We start from the raw sequence: 22,654 nt of genomic DNA on the forward strand, positions 1-22,654 counted from the left end.
GCAAGCTGGGTGAGACTCGACGCGCTATGTTTATCTGATCTGTACAGAAATGTCCCACTTTGTGTCCAATGGCGATGGGCTGGTGGTGACCGTGGACAGTGAATCTGGGGACGTCCTGTGGATCCAAAACTATGCCTCGCCCGTGGTGGCTTTTTACATCTGGCAGCGGGAGGGTCTGCGGAAGGTGATGCACATCAACGTCGCTGTGGAGACCCTGCGCTACCTGACCTTCATGTCGGGGGAGGTGGGGCGCATCACCAAGTGGAAGTACCCGTTCCCCAAGGAGACGGAGGCCAAGAGCAAGCTGATGTGAGTCGGGGACTCGGGGCAGAAGGGGGCGGCTGTGGCCCTGGTGTTGCGGTGCTGCAGCAGCCGTGTGCCGCACCGTGAACCGAGGACCAGGGCTCGGGGCAGGCGTCCCTGAAGCCGTGAGGAACATAAAGAGCCAAGAGCGGCTTGTTCTGAAACCTCAGAATCTAAGAACTGGACACCCCAGGATGCTTCAGATTCTCAGATATTAAATTAAAATTACGAGTGGGAATAGGGAAGAGACTGCCTTGTGTAACTATAGTACAATCTGGATCTATCTCAGGTGGTGGGAATACGAGAGATGTATTTATTTTTTAACTTTCTGTTATTTTCTAAAATTTTATTGTAAGTTGTATTTGCTTTAAAAATCAAGACAAAAGTGTTAGGGTGTGAGTGTCTAAGACTCAGCAGGCTTGTGTCCTCCATCCCCACCTGTGAATAGCCTGCAACTCGGTCCCTTAGCCTTGCTGAGCCTCAGTTTCCCATTTTGCCGAGCCGTGGAGGAGATCAGGTGAGTGCGAAATGTTCTCTGAATTTACGGCACCGTTCAAATGTCAGGTGGTTTGTTGAGAGAGGTTTAGAGAATTGAGCAGGTGACACACCCCAGACTGGCTATTGCTAGTAACCAGCAGGGTCTGGATGTGCAGCCTCGCGTTGTCACGCTGATGACAACCACGGACAAAGCCAGAGCCCCTCCCCTCCTCGATGCCCCTAACAGGGACCCACTGGAAGTCTCGCCGGGTTTGGGATTCCCTGTGCATCCCCTGGATAAGAGCAGTTGGCTCTCTCAGGGCTTCTGTAAAACCTCTAGAATCTTTAGGCACCACAAGACACTACAGTGGGGATTCTGGTGGCAGCTCAGTTGTCAAAGCACCCTGGTCGGGCCGTCGTGGAGGCTGTGCCATGGTTACAAGCCTCCAGTCTGTCCCGGGTGATCGTTGCTCGTGGTCCTTTCCTCAGGCTGTCGCGGGGGTGAGAGAGCGCAGCCCCGCCATTTGCAGATGAGGAAACCCCGGCTGGCAGGCAGGTGGCCTGTGCCCGCTTCGAAGGCATCAGTGACAGCGGGGCCTGCAGTCCCGCGTTCCTGGTTCCCAGGGCCGCACCCTGTCTTCACACCCCCATGGCCCAGAGAGCCTCGGGGGTTAATGTGCTTCCTCCTAGGCGTGGGATTCGGGGCTGTGATTCTCCTCTCCAAAGAGCCCCCTTTTGTGGGGTCCAGAAATTAAATGACAGTGGAATGCATGTATCTTTTTGTCTCCTAGGCCCACCCTGTATGTGGGGAAATACTCTACCAGCCTCTACGCTTCCCCCTCAATGGTACACGAGGGGGTCGCCGTTGTGGTGAGTCCACTGTGCGGGGTGGGGGGCCTCATAGATGCAGCCTCCGAAACACTCCTGTGCCATTTTAGCAACGAACGACTGAATTCTATATGAACATCCTGTTAGTTAAGGATGCAGGACACAGATCTTAACATCCTCAGAAACGATTTCTACGTGTACCGCGTTCTGTCGGTACCTCACGAGAAGAGATGCATGGAACTAAAGCAGCCTCCTAAGCCTAGGAAGCCCCGGTTACTCCTCTTGGCTTTCAGGTTCAAGTGTAGACTCCCCAGCTGGGGTTCACGCTCCCCTCAGGCCAGCCCCGCGACACCCGTCCACTGCCACACGGCTGGTGTCTCTGCGGGGCTGCGCTGTCCATCTTCTCCCTGAGTTCCAAGAGTTCCCTTGTTCAGGCTGCGCCTCACACCTCAGATGCTCTCCCGTGTTCCTTTTGTCCTCCTCGAATCCTGTCCATCCTTTTGTGAGCGGTCCAGCCTCCTCGGACCTCGCCAGGCCGCCGCAGGCGCTCAGTCTCTGAGTGTCTGAGGCATCACCGTCCTGGCCGCCGTTTTGGTCCTTATGACGTCTGAACCGTTTGGTTGGCATCTCCTGTCTTCACAGTGAGCCAGTCCTCTGCTCCCGTGTCAGGGCAGCGCCTGCCCGGGTCCAGCGGTGCCCGAGCCAGCACCGGGCTCGTGGCTGGAGCTTTCCCACCCTGGTCACTTGTATCATGTGTAACTCCTTCACTGATATCTGCTTCTCACAGTAGCCTCTTGGAATTCCACACACACCCTTCCTGTTTCCCAGTTCCCACATTTAAAGAGATGTCCACGTTTCAAAAGACGTCCGAGGGACTTCCCTGGCGGTCCAGTGGTTAGGACTCCGCAGTTCCACTGCAAGGGGCACGGGTTCAATCCCTGGTCGGGGAACTAAGATCCTGCGTGCTGCGCGGTGTGGCCAAAATAAATACATAAATAAAAGACATCGGAATTTTATTTTATTTATGTATTTATTTTTTAAAATACTTATTTATTTGGCTGTGCCGGGTCTTAGTTGCAGCATGCGGGATCTACTTCCCTGACCAGGGATCGAACCTAAGCCCCCTGCATTGGGAGCTCGGAGTCTTAACCACTGGACTACCAGGGACGTCCCCCAAATTTTCAGTGCAGCGTTGTCACGTCCTGAGGGAGGGGCTGCTCCCGCCCAATCTTGGGGCCTTGGAGTCCCGCTCTGCCTTCCTGACCAGCCCCACAATAGGACCACGTGCTGAGGACAGTTACAGGCACACTGCTTCCACATGGGCACCCCCAGCCTCACTCCAGTCTGTCTTCCCAGCCCCGAGGCAGCACCCTTCCTTTGCTGGAAGGACCCCAGACCGACGGTGTCACCATCGGGGACAAAGGGGAGTGTGTGATCACGCCCAGCACGGACCTGAAGTTCGACCCTGGGCTCAAAGGGAAGAGCAAGCTCAACTACCTGCACAACTACTGGCTGCTCATCGGTAAGGGCTGGTTCCTCGTGGCCGTGGTGACGCCGTGCTGCCACCTGGTGGCCAGGAGCCGACATTGCTAGTTAACCGTCCTCAGCTCTGTGCTCAGTTCATGTCCAAGTTGGTCTTTCAGACCTTGGAATATTTCACCCCCAAGGAAAATAAACAGGCTAGCTGTGTTACCAAGTCAGTTCTCAAAAATCATTTGTCTAATGTTCCAAAACTCCAGTACTAAATAGTGTAAACTTTGTGCAGTGACCTGACACATGTTGAATGTCTAGGACGTGCCAGGCACTGGCAGTCAGCATTCTAGAATATTTCCTTATTTCTCACAGTGACCCCGTGCAAGGTCAGCACCCTCGTTTTATCCACGCAGAGTTAAGAAAACAGGCAATTTCTGTGGAGGAAGTCACTTGGGAGTTGGTGTGGGCGTGGGCAGGAGGGGTTGGGGAAGGAAAGGGTTGAAGACCCAGGAGGGATTGAGGGTGGTGAAGAGTCGGAGGCTGGATTTGGGTGCAGAAGTCCCGGGTGTGTGGGGTGGTCCCCTTTTTTTTTTTTTTTTAATATTTATTTATTCATTTGGCTGTGCTGGGTCTTAGTTTCGGCACGTGGGATCTTAGTTGTGGCATGTGAACTCTTAGTTGCGGCATGCATGTGGGATCTAGTTCCCTGACCAGGGATTGATCCTGTGCCCCCTGCATTGGGTGTGTGGAGTCTTAGCCACTGGACCACCAGGGAAGTCCCCTGGGGTGGTCCCTTTTTCCTTCTCTTCCATTTCTGCCGCCATCAGTGATAAGAAGTTGAGATGACACCGGAAGGCAGCGAGTGTGACCGATGCAGGCAGAGGTGACAGGAGCTGTGTGTCTGGCAAGTGTCCCAAGTAATTAGAGCAGGACGGAGTTTTCTTGACCGGATTTGCCCTTCCAGTGCGGCAGCCCCCTTCCCAATTCTGCTGCCTCCCAGCGCCAGAGGAGGGGAGAGGTGGGGATGCAGCCCCGAGGAGGTGCTGGAGCACGCAGGCGCTAATGAGCTTTGTCTTCCCCATTCTCTCCCGGTGTGGTGGTGCTCGGTGGTTGCTCGGCGCGGCGCTCGTGTCGACCGGGGCAGAGAGAGGTCAGGCCTGGGGGCGCCAGAATAGGGGTGTGGAGCTGCCTGGGAGACTGCAGGGCCAGGAGGCAGCCAGGCGGTGGCATCTGCTTGGGGGTGTGTAACTGGGCATCACAGGGAGGAAGGAAACTGGATGTCCTGGAGCCCCGATCGGTTGCTTTGTAGTCGTCCAGGCCTTGTTGTCCTTTGTTCATCCTGACTCCTTACAGCCGGTTTTCTTCTGGTTATTATTTTTACCAAATAATGGGCAGAGGAGGTAACAAAATAATTCTACCCTTTTTTGAACAGAATTAGTTCGGAAAGCGTGGGTGAATGGGCCCAAAGTGGAGGAAAAAAAGAACTGATGTGCGGAGGCCATTAAAATCACAGGGCCACTTAGTTTTACGAAGCAGTTAAGGGATACATTGTCTACCAGTGGTTAAGAAGTGAAAAAATTTTGGAAACTAAGGAAATGTGTGAGACCAAAAAAAATCCAGAAAAAGTCTTCATGGCTCAGTTGCAAAATGATATCCTTTTATTTTTACTTATTTATTTCTTTTGGCCACACCTTGTGGAATGCAGGATCTTTCGTTCCCCAGCCAGGAATTGAACCTGTGCCTCCTGCAGTGGAAGCACAGAGTCTTAACCACTGGTTCACCAGGGAAGTCCCGAAATGATATCCTTTTAAAATGGAAAGGTTTTCCAAGTAAGAAAACTGAGAAACCCAGCAAAGTATAAAGAAGTAATTAAGGATGCACCCCACAGTTCAGAAAGCCCTTTTGAGAAACTTCAAAGCTGGTCATTTCTAAATAAGGTAGTGGGACTGAGTGATAATTTTGTGTAGATTGAGGGCCACGGGTAAAAGGATATGCTCATTTATGTCCAAATATGTTCTTTGATTTGGTGATTGTGGACGACATTAAGGATATCCTCACATTCACCTTAATCTTGAAAATAAGACAAGGACAAGTTCTCCGGGCTTGAGTGGTGTGGTCTGTGGGTTGCCCCAGAGCAGTGGCCCTAACCTGGGGTGCTCTCAGCTTCACCTGGGACCTACGTCAGATAGACACGCATGACCCCTGGAGCTCCTGATCCAGGAGGTTCAGGGCAGGGCCTGTGCTTTCAGCTCTGGAGCCTGGACATAATTGGATGGTGATAGATACATCACTAAGACCGGGTTCTGTTTGTACAGAAGTGTTTCAGGAGCTCATGATTACATTTGTAGCACAGCCGGTTCAGGGTGCGCTCCAAGATATTGCTAACGGCCCCACTATGGGGGAGGCCTGTTTACAAAGACTGCAGGATAAAGAGGGGATTCAGGCTAACCCCTTCTGGCACCATGTGTTGGGAGGTGCCCTGCCGAGGGGCGGGACTTGGAGCTCTTAGAGCAGCGGGCGCTGCAGTGCAAGGTGGTGTGTGGAGGGGACACCTCATTGCTCTTAGCGACACGGTCTCTGTTAGTGAGCCTCAGAGGTACCTGGAGAGACTCCTGGTCAGATCCCTGGGCCCCATCGGCAAGTGCGAATCAGAGGTCTGAAGCGGGCAACCAGTTCAGGATATCCCGCCGTCTCAGCGTTCCTTGGAAGACAAGGGGAACTTGGTGGTGGCTCAAAACAAACTTAGGTTTCCCTTAGCGAACAGCTTTACGTTACAGGTAGAGAACTGACCCAAAGAGAGAGAGTTCAAGGGGCTTTCTCCAGATGAGAAACGTACGTAGCTCGGACTAGTTCTTGTTTGTTTTTGTCTTGGAAATACATACCATACGATCTTTGATAGGTTTGGGAGAACAGAGGACAGATCAGAGGGTGAGACTGGAATTGGGGTGAGATCTGATTGCTGTGAGAGAACAGAGAAGAAAGCAGTCAGGGTGCTGAGAGCCCAGCTTGAGAGAGTGACTGGCTCTTCCGGGCGGTGTGTGGAGTCGTTTAACTTCAGAACTGAAGAGATCGTCCAGCCATATCAAATGTCGTTCCTTTTATTTTATTCAGCGCTGTCCCTCGCACACAGTAGATGCTCAATAAACGTGTAATGAATGACTGCTAGGCAGCCTTGAAATAGTTGTGTGGGGAACAGTGAAGGAACAAACAGGGACCCGGGATCCCCAATCCATCCGGCAAACGTGCTGCCTTCTGAATAATTCACCACTTCCCAGGAGGGAAGCTCGTGTTTAGGTAGTGGGAATAGAACTCCACCTGCACAATTTAAACGCCAAGATGGGGACTTGGTACCCTTAGTAGAGTGATGTGACAGGGGTCAGCGTTGAAGGGAGAACTCCTTGAACTTTTTTTTTTTTTTTTTGGACAATATCTTTTTAAATAAATAAATAAATTTATTTATTTATTTATTTTATTTATTTATTTTTGGCTGCGTTGGGTCTTTGTTGCTGCACATGGGCTTTCTCTAGTTGCAGCGAGCGGGGGCTACTCTTCATTGCGGTGCATGGGTTTCTCACTGCGGTGGCTTCTCTTGTGGAGCACGGGCTCTAGGCGCATGGACTTCAGTAGTTGTGGCATGCGGGCTCAGTAGTTGTGGCTCACGGGCTCTAGAGTGCAGGCTCAGTAGTTGTGGCGCACAGGCTTAGCTTCCCCACGGCATGTGGGATCTTCCCGGACCAGGGCTCGAACCCGTGTCCCCTGCATTGGCAGGCGGATTCTTAACCACTGTGCCACCAGGGAAGTCCTCCTTGAGCTTTTAATGAAGCTTCATATTGCCTCACAGTGTACGGCCTTGATTAGGGATTATCCACACGAGCCTTGCTCGGAACATGTCCTGGACATCCCGATCCCTCTCGTGACAAGGACACTTCTTTGCTCCTTGTTGTGAGATTCAGAATACTGCACTAATGCCATCGAGGAATGAAAGTTCTGTCTTGATGGAATTTCTCTTGTCACTGCCTCCCGCTTTCTCTCACTTTACAAATGTGAGCGTCTGCATCGTGGGCCCCTCCCTGGGTAGTGACGGTTGCTTAAGCTTAGTGGGTCGAGTGCGACCACTGTGTGGAGAAACTGTTCTCATTGGAGGTTGTGCTTCCTCTCACAGGACACCACGAGACCCCACTGTCTGCATCTACCAAGATGCTGGAGCGATTCCCCAACAATCTGCCCAAACACCGGGAAAATGTGATTCCTGCTGACTCAGAGAAAAAGAGCTTTGAGGAGGTGAGTGGGGAAGTGGACAGTCAGTTGGTGGACCCTCGTGTCAGGTGCTGGGGGTTAAGGCATTTGTCCTGCCTTTATAAATTTATTTATTTATTTATTTATCTTTGGCTGCCTTGGGTCTTCGTTGCTGTGCACAGCCTTTCTCTAGCTGCGGCGAGCTGGGGCTACTCTTCATTGCGGTGTGCGGGCTTCTCATTGCGGTGGCTTCTCTTGTTGTGGAGTACGGGCTCTAGGCACACAGGCTTCAGTAGTTGTGGCTCACAGGCTCTAGGGCACAGGCTCAGTAGTTGTGGCGCACGGGCTTCGTTGCTCCATGGCATGTGGGATCTTCCCGGACCAGGGCTCGAACCTGTGTCCCCTGCATTGGCAGGCGGATTCTTAACCACTGCGCCACCAGGGAAGCCCTGTCCTGCCTTTAGAGCCTGCAGTCCACTCAGGAGGGGAGAGTGGTACACGGGAATCCACGGCAAACAAAGTGCTGAGGACCGATGGGGAGGAAGGGGGCTTCCGGGAGGCTGTGGGAGAGGCAGGGGGCGCTGGAGGGGAGCGTGCAGAGGTAAAGGCCTGGCGGGGGGCTAACCCTGCACGTCCAGCTCTGGGGCTGAGGAGACAGCCTGACCGCATCCAAGGATGCCCAGTGGGGAACGGGGGGCAGGGGATGGGATCACACGGCTACAGAGGAACCGTATTCCAAGCCGGGCAGCAAGCGAGGAGCTGACAAAGAGAGCAGGTGGGGAGACTGAGGTTCTCTGAAGCCAGGCATGGCCTGTTGAAAGCGGCCTGCTGTGGCCGCTCGGTCTGGCGGGGACCCAGGGCACCCACAGAATGGGTGTGGAGTAGCGGGGAGGCCCTGGCCCAGGCTGCCCTCCTGAGCCCGGGGAGACAGCCTGCTGTCAGGGTCTCAGCTAGAGGCAGACGGCCAGCCAGGCTAGCATGATTCGAGGGGAGTTTTCGTTCACACTGTGGGCAGGTCTGGGGTTCTCTGAGCGTACTTGGGCCTGAAGCGGGTGGGGAGGGAGTGGATCGGGCCCCAGGCCGGGAGCCTGGAGCTTCAGATGAGACGCTCGGCAGCCCCCCAGAACTCCAGCTCTGTCTCATCTGCTGGCGTCCTTGCCGGAAACCAGGGGCAGGGAGCCCATCGCTTCGCCCAGGTGGGCAGCCTTCTGGGGCCCGGAGCAGGTGGGGAGGCTGCAGGGTGGCTGTGCAGGGGGGTGGGAGTGGGAGCCGGGCTGGGGGTCCGACCATTCGGGCTTGGCGGCTCCTGCAGCCCTGCCGTGGGGGGCCCGTGCCTGAGAAGGGGCCGTGGGCAGGGTCAGAGGAGGAGGGGAGCGGCTGGCTGATGTGAGGGCTGTGATGGCGTCAGACTCACGTTAGAGATTTTGATTTTATCCAGAGAGAAAGGAGAAGAAAATCACATGGATGTTTAAGATTCCAGTGCTCTGAGTTGTCCCTCGTCTCTGGAGGGAGCCAGGTTGGCGCCCTAAAATCTTGATCTGATTTTGATCTGATTAAAGCCAAGCGTATTTGTTATTGAACACTTAGAAAATAAAAGTTTGAAGAAGAAAATTAAACAATACCCTTAACCTAACACCCAGAGATGGCTGTAGTTGAGATTTTCCTGTTTAATCATTTAATTTTGAACAGAGTCCTTTAAAAGTCCATGAAAATACTCTGAGGTGCGTTTATCTGGTAATAAGACTAACTTTTTAAAACAAACACATGTGAGCAAATATAACTAAATGAGTGTCGTCTCTGGTTACGTGCTCAGCAAACTTCCTCAGCTGCCACCAGCCACAGGCCCCCGCGCACCATGGGAGGGTCTGCGGGAGGGGGAGGCAGGGCACCGCGTTAGTCTGGGGGGTGAGAACTGTGGGCCTGTGGGATGCCAAGGAGGCTGTGTGTGCATTTCACCAGGCAAATGATAATGGCACACCTGGGACAGTAGATGTTTGAGAACAAATCAATGCATTTTTCTTGACATCCTAGAGATTCTGAGGCGCTTCAGCAGAAGCTCCACTTTATCTGAGTTAATTTTGGGCTCTAACAGAGGGTTCTGATGCTTTTTAAAAACTTTGAAAAATAGTGGACTGTTTGAATACGTGATTTTGTGTTTGGAGTTGCACTGAAAGTTTACAAGCAGCATAAGAAAGCGGCTTTATTACTTTATAGCTGTGTGTGCGCGCACATGTGTGTGTGTGTGTGTGTGTGAGGTTTTCCTTTTTAATGTGAAATGCTGTTACCAAATTGACTACCAACCTTCCGCCAGACTTGTTACCTATGATTTCAGAGTCCCCCCAAACATCAAATCTACCATGAAAGGATGTTTTGCCTTTAATAAGGATTTTCAAAAGAATATAGGATCTGAAGGCACTTTCAAAAGTGTTTCTCTAAAAACTGTTGTTGATTAATGATACTGTCACTGCAAGAGTGCATAGCCTGGGCTTCCCTGGTGGCGCAGTGGTTGAGAATCTGCCTGCCAGTGCAGGGGACACGGGTTCGAGCCCTGGTCTGGGAAGATCCCACATGCTGCGGAGCAACTAGGCCCGTGAGCCACGACTACTGAGCCTGCGCGTCTGGAGCCTGTGCTCCGCAACGGGAGAGGCCGCGATGGTGAGAGACCCGCACACCGCGATGAAGAGTGGCCCCCGCTTGCCGCAACTGGAGAAAGCCCTCGCACAGAAACGAAGACCCAACACAGCCAAAAATAAATTAATTAATTAATTAATTTAAAAAAAAAAAAAAAAAGAGTGCATAGCCTCTCAAGGCAGTTGCTTTGAAAAAGGCAACAACTATCTGGTTTTGTGGTCTTTGGGTGGGCTTTAAAAAAATCCAACACGTTTCACAGCATAGTCATTCCTCGTAAATAGTCATTGCCTCTCTTTGTTGTCTGGCTCATTTATATCTGACTAGAAATTTTGCAGTGATGTCGCCACTCTCTCCCATGCAAGGTCATCGACCTGGTTGACCAGACTTCAGAAAACGCACCTACCACAGTTTCTCCAGACGTGGAAGAGAAGTTCGCTCATGCCCCCGCCAGGCCCGAGGCCCCCGTGGACTCCATGCTCAAGGACATGGCCACCATCATCCTGAGCACCTTCCTGCTCATTGGCTGGGTGGCCTTCATCATCACCTACCCCCTGGTAAAGCTCCACCCCTTCCCTTTCCCCTCCCACGTGCTTCTGAACCTTTGCCCATCACCCGATGTTAGTGAGGTCCAGACAAAGGCGGCAAACAAGCAAATACATTTCTTTTCCCACTTAGAAGTCAATATTGGCTTATCTTCAAAAACATTGTAATTAAAGAGATACTCACTTCTCAGGAAAGGACAATTTTGTACCTACATCTTATAGTTTGACTGTAAAAACTGATTTGGAAACCTTGCTTGCAAATCATTTTAAAAACTGTATTTTCTTTTTTTAAGACTACACATAATACATGAAAATCTGGTAAACTTTCCTCCCTTAAAAACTGTCTGTTTAGGGACTTCCCTGGCGGTCTAGTGGTTAAGACTTTGCCTTCCAATGCAGGGGGTGAGGGTTTGATCCCTGGTCAGGGAGCTAAGATCCCACATGCCTCACAGCCAAAAAACCAAAACATAAAACAAAAGCAATATAGTAACAAATTCAATAAAGACTTTTAAAATGGTCCACATTAAAAAAAAAAAAAAAATCTTAAAAAAAAAAGAAACCTGCCTGTTAGAGATATCAGATAGAGTGAGAAAGGCTGCACAGTTATTCCTTTGACTTTCTAGTTGGAAATAAGTGACTAAAATTACATAGTTGAGTAGGTTGTGGGTTGGATAAAATATTCTGGAGGAATATCTTTCTTTTTTTTTTTTGGTCTCACCACACAGCTAACAGTATCTTAGTTCCCCGACCAGGGATTGAACCTGGGCCCTTGGCAGTGAGAGCACAGAGTCCTAACCACTGCACCACCAGGGAATTCCCTGGAGAAATATTCTTTCATCAAGATGCTTGGAGCATTGAAACCTTACCACCTTAGAACACAAGTGCTCCAAAAGCTCACATCCCCGTGGAGGAATGAGATGACAGGCCCTTTATGGCACTTTCCATTTGTCAAAATGTATCCACCTGCATTGTTTTTTTTTTTTTTTTAACCTCACCCAGTTCTTATCTATCCCCTACCCACAGATAAAGAAACTTGACTCTGGGAAGTTAAATAACTTTCCCAAGGTAACTCAGCTAGTAGATGGAATTTCCAGGATTGCAACCCAAGTTGAAAGAAAGAGAGCGAGAGCTCTAGAAAACTCCCAGGGGGGTGTTGGCTACACACCCATCCCTGCAGTCACCTTCCCACGCATGGGGTAGTAATTAATAATCACAGGTCGCTGCCACTTCAAACTATGATGGAATGAATTGTACAGACTAAATGAGAAGAGTGTGGGGTGTGGGGAAGGCAGCATGATGAAACGGGAGTGGGACCTCGGCCAGGCTCCCTGTGTTTCAGCCCCGCTCTGCCACATCCTGGCTGTGCAGCTGTGGGCAGATAGCCGGGTGGCCCCGAGCCCCAGTGGCGTCCCCGCCTCTGCACTGCTGGTGATCTGTGCACCAGCCTCTGTCACGTGCACGGCCATGGTAGACAGCAAGCCCGGGTCTTCCCTGTGTCCACCGCGCTTTCAGCCACCTGGTACCCATTCTTCCTGTTTGGTTTCACTCTTGCAACAATTCCCGGACTTTTGTGGATTTTTTTTTTTTTTTTGGCCACACCATGGGGCATGCGGGGTCTTAGTTCCCCAACCAGGGGTTGAACCTGCACCCTCAGCAGTGAGAGCATGGAGTCCTAACCACTGGACCGCCAGGGAATTCCCCCAGACTTTCATAAAAGTCCCGGAATTGTAGAATTGACTGGAACCCCCTCCATCTGGCCCAGCCCTCCACCTCCAGTGGAATCCCTCCTCTGCTGCCCCTGCAGGGCCTCTCCAGTTGGGGGATGGGCTGTACTGGGACGTCTAACTGGCAGGAAAGGCTCCAATCGCTGACCGCGTTCCGCCCCCCGCGGCCTCCTCACTGGTCTCGTCCTGCCCCGTGGGGTCACCTCAAGTGTCCCCTCTTCCTCCGCCGCAGGAGCCTGCCCCGTCCCGCCCACTTGTGCGCTGGGCGCGCGGCTGCACTGGCCCGGGTGTGGGTTTCTCTTCCCAGAGCAGACGTCAGCAGCGGCAGCTCCAGCACCAGCAGTTTCAGAAGGAACTGGAGAAGATCCAGCTCCTGCAGCAGCAGCAGCTGCCCTTCCACCCACCTGGAGACGTCGCGGCTCAGGACGCCGAGCTCCTGGACTCGTGCGGCCAGTACTCGGAGAGCTCGGCCACCAGCAGCCCCAGCACGTCCCCCAGAGTCTCCAACCACTCCCTCCACTCCAGCGGCTCCACCTCCAAGGCCGCCACCAGCCCCTTCCCGGAGCAGGATGACGAGGGTAAAGCGAGTTGCCGTTTTGGTGCCGCCTTCTCTTTCGTTGGAGCACGACCCGAGGACCGTAAAGCCCCATGCCCTTCCTGGGGGTCTCCAGGGGGATTATGAAGTGCTGTCCCCAAGGGTTCACCGAGGTCTCACCCGCCCCCCCCACTCCGGGAGCTGGGCTTCTGCCCCATCCCGAGGCCTCTCCCCCGCAGAGGGAGCCACTGTGGCCCTCCCTCCATCTTGCTGCACAAAGGGCTGAGAGTCGCTGCTGACCAGAGGTGCACTGGCCCTCTGGTTCGAGAGCATCCCTGAGGCCGGCCAGTGGCCACGTGTAAAGGTGCAGCTGTTGATCTGCTTTCATCCAGGAGGTGGGCTCAGGCCGGCGGTCAGGGCCGGTATTCTGAGGGGATTGATGCAGAACCAGTGCAGGAGACCCCAGAGTCCTGAGTCTCAGGCTGGACACTCTGCTACTGGTCTCTCCGTTGCACGCGTCCCCCGGCACTACCTGCATGTTTCCGGTGCAGACCTTTGGGTGGATCTGTAGAGAAGCCCTGTCTTCAGGCTTCTGTCCTCACAGTAATGAAAGTAAAAGCTGGAACAGAGGGCAGGGGCGGGCGAGGAGGCAGCCCTGGGCGTGACTGGGGAGTGGGCCCAACAGCTCCTGCTCGCCAGGGCCCCAGGGGCGTAAAACCTCTGAATCCTCATCCCTCAATTGGAGCTCAGGAAGCTTGTAGCCACTCTAGCCTCGAGGCTGTTTAGGTTATGTTTGTCCTTTTTTCTGTTCTGTCCCAGATGAGGAAACCAGCATGGTGATGGTTGGGAAAATCTCATTCTGTCCGAAGGACGTCCTGGGCCACGGAGCCGAGGGCACAATTGTGTACCGGTGAGTGGCCTGGAGAGCCCTGAGCCTTCACCACCTCACGTGCAAGCTCCCGTCGGCTCCAGGGGCACGGTGGGGTCATCGCAGTGGCCAGATGGAAGAGTTCCCCACAGAGGGAAGTGATGGCCGCGGGGCCGCTGGGTGGTTGGTCAGGGCCCCCCGGGCTGTGAGGCCTTGGAGGCAGCCGCTGCGTCAGGCGGAAGGAGTCCCGCAGGCCCAGGGTTCTCCTGGCGTTTCCACAGCCAACCCCGCTCGCTCCTCGTCCCGCAGTGGCATGTTTGACAACCGCGACGTGGCCGTCAAGAGGATCCTCCCCGAGTGTTTTAGTTTCGCAGACCGTGAGGTCCAGCTGCTGCGAGAGTCGGACGAGCACCCAAACGTGATCCGTTACTTCTGCACCGAGAGGGACCGGCAGTTCCAGTACATCGCCATCGAGCTGTGCGCGGCCACCCTGCAGGAGGTGGGTGGCCCCAGGTCACCGACGGCTCCCTTTCTCCCGGCAGCTCGGGCGCAGTTTTAGGGACTGCCAGTTTATCTATTTTTTAAATTTCTTTTTAGTAACTTTATTGAGGTTACAATACAACGTATTCATTTTAAATGTACGGTTTGATGCATGCTGACAAGGGTATGTACCCATATTAACCACCAACAGTGGAAATGTAGAGCACTTTCCTCTCCCCAGATTTAGTTGTGTGGTCCCCTCGGCTGCCTGGGGCAGTCTGTGATTGCACTTGGTACCTCTCTCCCTCTTGGCCTCCAGGAAACCTGGTCGGTCCTTCCTCCCATCGCCGGTCAGGGCTGGTGTAGGCTAGGAGGATGCTAGTTGATGACTTGGGTCATTAAGATCATCCATTGAACCCCTTTTGCTCAGTTTCCAGGCTGTGCGACTATTTCAGTATCATTTGGCTTCACTGCAGGCTTACCTGTATGAGGCAATGAACTTGGGTTTCTTACCCTCTCATCATCTCGTTATGAACTAGTAAGCTGGAGCTTTGTTTGTTTGCTTGTTTAAGTCAGTCTTTCAGGGGAAAAGAAAGTCTGCTGGAAAATACGGATTTGAACGGAGAATATTGTCAGTGAAACTTCCCATTTCTTTGTTAAGATGTGATCAAAGAAAACGAGCTGACCCAATACCGAATGTTAATTGAAGCAAAAACCTTCGGGCCGAATTTTTCTAAACAAAATTGAATCCCTTGAAAACAGAGGGAGAGAAAGTATGCCGAGGAGCCAGGTCCCGCGGGCCCTGTGCCGTGACCCGGCCTCCACGTCTCTTGCAGTACGTTGAACAGAAGGACTTTGCCCACCTCGGCCTGGAGCCCATCACCCTGCTGCAGCAGACCACCTCAGGCCTGGCCCACCTGCACTCCCTCAACATCGGTGAGAAGCCTGCCCTTACCAGGCGGGGTGACAGCTTGCTCAGGTGGGCCTTGCCTCTGTCGAAGCTCTTTGCTGCCTCACGGGGTCCCTGTTGTTGAAGAAAGAGAGGACGTAACACACGTGAGAGCCAGAACCTTTACAGGCAGCAGCGGGTCTGCTGAGACTCTGAGGAGGGCGCGTCCCCGTCGCGGAAGGAGCCCGAGCTCGGGGACTAACCTGGAGTTCTGTGTTAGTTCACAGAGACCTGAAGCCGCACAACATCCTGCTCTCCATGCCCAGCGCACACGGCAGGATCAAGGCCATGATCTCCGACTTCGGCCTCTGTAAGAAGCTGGCAGTGGGCAGGCACAGCTTCAGCCGCCGCTCAGGGGTGCCCGGCACAGAAGGCTGGATCGCCCCGGAGATGCTGAGCGAAGACTGCAAGGAGAACCCCGTGAGTGTAGGCGTGGCCTTGTGAAAACTGCGGAAGCAGCCTCTTGTTCCCTGGGGAGGCAGAAGAGCCTCCAGGCCCAGGGGGGCGGGCTGGAGCGCTCACTGCCGCAGGGGGACGTTTCTGTAGCGAAGAGCTTCTCCCCCGGCAGCACTCTGCTGGCACTCTAACACTGTCTCCTGTCCAGAGGAATGAAAGGGGTGAATGTAGGCAGTTGTCTGTTTTCTTCCCCTCCTACTCTTCCAATCCTTTCCACCCCTATTTTGGGCAACTGGAAAATCAGGACTTGCGTAAGGTGAGCAAACTTCCAGTTTTCATTCTTTTTTTAATTTGTTTTTGTTTTTCCAGCTTTCTGTTTTGAGAATTTTTAGGCATACAGAAAATCGAGAGCAGTGAATACCTCTGTTCCTCTACCTAGATTCAACATTCGTCCGTATTTTTCGCTTTCTGTCTGTTCCTGCAACCATTCGAATATGAGTGGCAGGCCTCCCAGCCCTTTACCTTAAATACTTCAGCACATGTCTCCCAAGGACAGGTCCATTCTACCTCCTAACCACCTCCCCGTGCTCACACCTCAGCCATTAATACTGTTTCCACTGATACCTAGTATTCAATCCATATTCAAGTTTCCCCAGTTGTTCACCGAATGTCTCTTATAGAGCTGGTTTCTATAAACCAGGACCCAATTAGGTGTGTTTGTTACATTGCACTTGATTCTGTCTTCTTTCATCAACACAGTTCTCCCAGCTTTCTTGTCCCACGACGGTGGCTCTTTGCAGAGTCGGGGCACTTCTCTGTAGAATGCCTCACTCGGGATTCACTCACTCATTTCCTCTTGGTGGTATTTAACTTGTCTGTTCCTTGTATTCCTGTGAACTTGACATAGGTCTAAGGGCTTGACTAGATTCAAGTTAAGTGTTTGTGGTAAGAATAGTCCCAGTCGGGTTGTACCATCACTGCATCCCTAATGGTGATGCCGAGTTGAAGCAGCTGGTGCAGGTGGTGACACTGGCATCTCCCCTTTGTTAGGACTGTGTGGGGGCGCTACTCTGGCAGAGTGTGAATATCCCATTATCAACAGTCACTCACCTGATGGTTCAGCATCCATTGGCAATCCTTGCCTGAATCACTTCATTCAGTAGAAATTCTACATTTATTAGCTGACATTTTTCTGTAAGGAAGAACTTTATTTATATTCCTTTTCCCTCTCTCTCTCTCTGGACTCATGGATTTAAAAAAAAGAGCAGTATAATCCATTATAGTCCTTATTTATTTTTGTTTGTTTTTGGTTTTGTTCCTATTCCTTTTGATACTCAAATTGTTCCAGTTTGGCCAACAGGAGCCCCTTCACGCTGGCTTCTGCATCCTTTTGCTGAGAACCCAGTCGTGTTTGAGCACCTTGCTTTCTAGCCCAGCAAGACACTGGAGGATTATCTGGCGCTCCCCGATCAGACCTGGATGGGATCAGCCATCCTAAAATAGATTAGATTCAGTGGAGCCTCTTATCCTACTCACTGGGGACCGCAGCTGGTCAGTTAATCATAAGGAAATACATATACACCTTAAACATCTTATTTTAACTTTAAGTAATGTGACTCTTTAAGGAAGTCTTTGATGTAAGACAAGATCTTTTTTTGACTTGGGTCCAACTGAATGGAGTTGTTCATTTCCTGTCTTGCATGAAGCACACTCACATGCCTTCTGTGACTTCTAGATCGAGACTCAGACATTTCAGACACCTCCTAAGCGATTTGAAAGCAGAATCCTAGCTTTCAGCTATTTGTGTCCCGTCGCTTACAGTTGAGTCTCCCACATCTAATTCCACAGCAGTTTTTGTAGCAACTCCCTCGCATTGAGTCTTTCCAAAGACTCAGCTTACCTCAAACTTGGCGGCCCGTGTATTTTATCAGCTTACGGAGTATTTAAACTGCAAGGACAAGTGGCAGAGATGAGTTTGGGAAAGAACATAACTGAGCCTAGAGATGAGCCCATAGAGGTGGGGGCAGAGGGGCCCAGCACGCGGGACGCAAGCCCCCAGGGGGCAGCATGAGCGGTGAGGGTGATGGGGAATCAGGCAGCATGGGCTGCGGAAAACGGAAAACGCGGAGTATTAACGACGCAGTCAGTAGGTGAGAAGTGGCCACCAGGTGAGCGCGTCAGTGGTGGTGGACTTGTTCCTCCTGTCCTGATCCGTCACCCACCTAAGGAACATTCTGGTGAAGTAGAACAAAGATGACTGGGCTCGGGAATAAGACCTGCATCTTGTCCTGGTTTGTCGCTATCCAGCAGTGACCCTGGGCTTGTCATTGAGCCTTTCTGTCCGTGTCTTCATCTGGGGATGGTGACATTTGCTCTGCTCACCTCACAGGGCTCTTGTGAAGGGTGGGTTTTCTCCAGCGTGGAAGGTGACGAGCTCCTGGCTTTCTCTCGCTGTCTGGTGGAGAATCCGAGTGGCGGGGCCCGACGTGAGGGACCCAAGCCGTGCTCGGGAACCACCGCTGTGTTACACCCCATGCAGACAAGCTAGACATCCTACACGCACATTTCATCTGTAGGCATGCAGTGGTTTCACGGGATAAGTGAGACGTGTTATTAGATAACATCAAAGTGAGCTCACTGGAAACTTGTTAAATAATCTTTTTCTGGGAACCAAAAACTCTTTTTTTTTTTTTTTTTTGGCCATGCCACGGGGCTTGCGGGATCTTAGTTCCCTGACCAGGGATCAAACCCGCGCCCTCGGCAGTGAAAGTGCGGAGTCCTAACCACTGGACCACCAGGGTATTCCCACCAAAAACTATTTTTATTTCATTTATTAACCCAGTGTTAAGACCTGTCATGTGTGGGCGCCTTGCAAGTCCCTGGGGGTACAACAGGGAAGCGAACGCACAGAAATCCCTGCCCACGAGGAGTTCCGTGCCGGCTGGGTGAAGAATAGCTAGCAGCAAGGAGAGAGCGTCCTGTGCGCCGAACACTGGTTTGAGCCACCGTTTTCACGCTTAATGTGTGCATCTAATCTTCACAACAGCCCCACGGGGTCATCCTCATTTCATGGTCACGGATGCTGAGGCGCAGGGTGACCAGGGGGCTTCCGAGGGCCAGTGGCAGAGCCAGCGGGCATCCCAGGCACTGGCTCCAGAGCGCAGTTCCCCACTGGGACCTCCAGCGCTCGTGTGGCACCTGCAGGGCGCCCAGCTCTGCTCTGAGGCCATCAGAACCGTCAGCCGGTTCTCCCAAGGCACCTTCTAGGTGGAAGAATCAGCAGCAGCACCCCCTTCCTCTGCTGCTGAGTTAGGATGAGAATTCTCCCCTGAAGGCCTGTGATGGCCCGCGTTTCTTTCCAGACCTGCACAGTGGACATCTTCTCTGCGGGCTGCGTCTTTTACTACGTGATCTCTGAGGGCAGCCACCCTTTTGGCAAGTCCCTGCAGCGGCAGGCCAACATCCTCCTGGGCGCCTGCAGCCTGGACTGCCTGCACCCTGAGAAGCACGGTGAGCGGGCCGCAGGGCTGGGGGGCCTCGGGAGCAGCCCCTGCGGGCGGGCGGCGGTGGGACCGGCTCTGACTCCCCAGAGGCCCTTCTTTCCAGCTGCTCGCCCTGTGGGCCTCAGTGAACTGACGACTGGGTCCAGAGCCGGTGGAGGGCTGGGTAGGGTGTCCTCGAAGCGCCACCTTCTGAAGCCAAGCAGCTCCCAGGTTCCTTCAGGTCACACGATGACCTGTGTGACCTGGGTAAGGCCCCCCTTGGGGGACCTCTGTTTTCCAGCTTGTGGCTCGTGAGGGTTAAATAATCTGAGGTCCCTTCCTGCCCTGACGTCTGGGGAGACGGAAAGGCCATGCTGCATACACTGGGCTCTCACGTGTGGGCCAGTGGTCAGCGCGTGCGGCCTGGGCTGAGGACAGATGGGCCGGGTCCTCGCTCTCCAGGCACGCAGGTGACAAGTCTTTCTGCCTGACTTCAGGGTTTCCCACATTATAATTGGCCCGTGACACCCCACTGTTGCCTTTTGAAAAAATTTAAACTGTCTTACTGTTTTGCTCATGGATTAATTTTCCTTATTCCCTGGAGACAAAACAGATGAGCATACAGGCCCAGAATCCCATTATACAGTGATGAATGACGGCTGCTCATACCTTTGTATATATTATTCTGATCATCCATCTAGACGTGTATGCATATTTTTATAAAAATGGGGTTAAATAGTGCATAGTATCTTGCAGCATGCTCGTTTTTGAACTTCATCTTGACTCTCTCTGCGTCCGTCCGCGTTCAGCCAGCACGTCATCCTGGTGGCCCACAGTCCAGCACGTGGAGGCACAATGGTGTCACCCGAGCCTCTGATATCGAGTATTTCCAATCACTTTTTCACTCACCGCGCGGGGAGGGCTCTCCTTAGCTGAAGTCTCGTGCAAGCGCTTATGTTATTGGATTGAGTTCCTGTCCGTAGAACCTTGAGTCACAGGGCATGCAGACTGTCAGGGTTTTGGGTATTTGCTTGTGGCTTTAGGCTGGTAATAACGAGTCGCATGTTTATTTTCCTCCTTTGTAGAAGACGTTATTGCCCGGGAGTTAATAGAGAAGATGATTGCGATGGATCCTCAGAAGCGCCCGTCAGCGAAGCACGTGCTGAAACACCCGTTCTTCTGGAGCCTAGAAAAGCAGCTCCAGTTCTTCCAGGTGGAGACATTTGTCTTCTTTATCAAAAATCTTCATGTAACCTTTCCAGTTTTTTTCCCAGAAACTACAGCAAAGGCCAAAGAATAAAACAAATGACCCCATAATTCCATAACCGAGAGATAACCACAGTTGACATTTTAATATATTTTCTTCATACGGGCAGACCGGGTTTGGCTCCAGACCACCCTGATAAAGCAAATATCGCAATAAAGTGAGTCACATGAACTTTTTGGGTTCCCGGTACATATAAGAGTTCATGTTTACACTATACTGTACTCTAAGTGTGCGATAACATTACGTCTGAGGTCAGGTGTCTTCCAGGGACCTTCAGACTAGCCAGGTCACTTTGTTGTGTGTGTTTTTTTTTAAACATTATTAACATTTTTTGATTAATGTCCTTTTAATTAATTAATTTATTTATTTGGCTGCGCCAGGTCTTAGTTGTGGCATGCGGGTTCCCTAGTCTCAGCATGTGGGTTCTTTAGTTGCGGCATGTGAACTCTTAGTTGTGGCATGCATGTGGGATCTAGTTCCCCGACCAGGGATCGAAGCCGGGCCTCCTGCATTGGGAGCACAGAGCCTTAGCCACTGGACCACCAGGGAAGTCCCTAGCCAGGTCACTTTGATGATGACAAGATGTAGAGCAGGAATGAAGCTCACACAAAGGGACCTTCACCCCCCCAGGGTTAGGATGTAAACTCTCAGCATCTCCAAGCCACGTGTCTTGCGAACACCCCCGGCTTCCGTCCGCGTCACTAGCTGTACCGACTTTGCAGCTCAGCACCGTGTGCCCCCCCGTGTACCCGAGTTGACCGTCAATCCCCCCCACAAGGCTTTCTTCCCGCAACTGCAAGCTAGACGGTCATCTTCTGACTGACTGACTTCATCTTCGTCAAAGAAAGAAAAGACTATGGGCCCCATGAGGCTGCTTGGTGGACCTGTCTCACTGGCGGGGGCTCAGAGAGGCCCGTGCTCAGGTGCATACCTCAGACCCCGCGCAGGATTTAGATCCAGGGCCGGGGCCTCCAGAGCCCACACTCTTGTCACCAGCTTTTCTCCTCTGAAAGAAGTCTTGGCGTCATCTGTCTTTCCTAATTGTTGGAATGAGGAGTGACAACCCTGCATCAGTCATGGCTCTGAGCATGTCCTGTTCCAGTGGGTACACAAAAGTCACAGGATGCGAATCAAAATGGACCTTTTTTTTTTTTGGTTCATTGATGAATTCGGATTGCACACGTGGCCCTGTGTGGCATGTATGTGTGAAACACGGGCGAGGCACCGCGGGTCTGAGGTGGAGATAGTCCATGTGGGCCTCTCCTCAGCGAGTGGCAGACGGGGCTGCTCCCGGGGAAGAGGTGATGGACAGAGGAGAAGGCAGGACGCTTGCTGCCCGGCTCTGGGCTGAGGCTCGGGCAGGGGTGGCCGTCCCGGCACTCAGAGTGTCCGTCCTCTGGCTCTCAGAGCCTCTGCGCACTGACTTTTCCCTGTTGCCCTGTCTCCCTCCCAGGACGTGAGTGACCGGATAGAGAAGGAGTCCCTAGACGGCCCGATCGTGAAGCAGCTGGAGCGCGGCGGGCGGGCTGTGGTGAAGATGGACTGGAGGGAGAATATCACAGTCCCCCTGCAGACAGGTGACCTCGCGGCGCCCCTGGGGTCAGTGTTGGTGGAAGCGGTTCAGAAGCAGCAGCTGTTTCTGAGAAGCAGACTTGGAAACGGCAACTCCAGGCCGTTTGGGGCTCCAAACACCACTTCTGGGATTGAGGCTTCCTGTGGTTTGGATACAGGTCGCACCGTTGCTCTGACGTGTGTCCCAGTTGTCTCTCAGAGTGACAGGTTAGTGACAGGTGTCATGCTCTCGGCGGTCATTTCTGATCGCAGGTGAGAAAGGGAGGTGGAATTCAGACTAACACTGCCGCCCTGGGGTTCAGTCTGGGGAAACGCTCCTGTCAGCGACAAGAATGGAGTTAGGTCATGATTTGGTCTGATTGCTTGATCCCCAGGAGCCCCAGGAATTGTTTTCTTTCGAAATCTGTTTGTCTGTTACATTGCCTTCCTTGTTTTTTGCCTAGATCTGCGTAAATTCAGAACCTATAAAGGCGGCTCTGTCCGAGATCTCCTCCGGGCCATGAGAAATAAGGTGAGGGCTATGAGCACACGGGGGGCCGGGCGGGGCCGCGGCGCAGCCCCCCCTGCTCATATCCCTTCTCTGGGGGTCCTCCAGCCCCCCTGGATGAGGACCTCACAGAGGCTGGGAGGCCTTGGCTACACAGGAAACACTAGAGGCTGCTTCTTCCCCTGCGTGAACTTTCTCTCCAGGGAGGGTGAGGCGGGGACACAGGTCACAGTGCAGCCTCTGCTAGAAGCGGGCTCCCGGGTGCTACATCCTTTGCTGACTTGTTTGGTGCCTGGATCTGCACCGATAAACTCCTTCTGACGGGGCCCTTCCCGCCCGGGGCTGGCCCCGTCCTCCCTGCGCCGGCCTCGCTGGGCTCCGAGGCCTCCCCCGAGGGCGGGGAA

At 52.8% G+C, this 22,654-nt stretch overlaps 1 protein-coding gene across 7 annotated transcripts in view; it reads left to right on the forward strand.

Moving 5' to 3' along the window:
- Positions 1 to 22,654, forward strand: part of ERN1 (endoplasmic reticulum to nucleus signaling 1) — a 98,305-nt gene that overhangs the window by 70,775 nt on the left and 4,876 nt on the right. For 3 of the 7 annotated variants that reach the window (XM_082373672.1, XM_082373675.1, XM_082373673.1), the window contains 14 exons: positions 48 to 309; positions 1,572 to 1,650; positions 2,965 to 3,130; positions 7,244 to 7,362; positions 10,311 to 10,502; positions 12,447 to 12,792; positions 13,569 to 13,659; positions 13,927 to 14,116; positions 14,934 to 15,033; positions 15,267 to 15,466; positions 18,805 to 18,952; positions 20,010 to 20,137; positions 21,645 to 21,768; positions 22,207 to 22,274. In XM_082373672.1, the coding sequence (XP_082229798.1) occupies positions 48 to 309; positions 1,572 to 1,650; positions 2,965 to 3,130; positions 7,244 to 7,362; positions 10,311 to 10,502; positions 12,447 to 12,792; positions 13,569 to 13,659; positions 13,927 to 14,116; positions 14,934 to 15,033; positions 15,267 to 15,466; positions 18,805 to 18,952; positions 20,010 to 20,137; positions 21,645 to 21,768; positions 22,207 to 22,274 (2,213 nt within the window). Of the gene's footprint in view, positions 1 to 47; positions 310 to 1,571; positions 1,651 to 2,964; positions 3,131 to 7,243; positions 7,363 to 10,310; positions 10,503 to 12,446; positions 12,793 to 13,568; positions 13,660 to 13,926; positions 14,117 to 14,933; positions 15,034 to 15,266; positions 15,467 to 18,804; positions 18,953 to 19,225; positions 19,389 to 20,009; positions 20,138 to 21,644; positions 21,769 to 22,206; positions 22,275 to 22,654 lie in introns of those variants that run through there. The other 4 variants (XM_082373674.1, XM_082373676.1, XM_082373677.1 and 1 more) reach the window with 3 other exon arrangements.

The sequence above is a fragment of the Balaenoptera borealis genome (assembly GCF_965194805.1).
Source record: "Balaenoptera borealis genome assembly, chromosome: 20".
Lineage (NCBI taxonomy): Eukaryota > Metazoa > Chordata > Mammalia > Artiodactyla > Balaenopteridae > Balaenoptera > Balaenoptera borealis.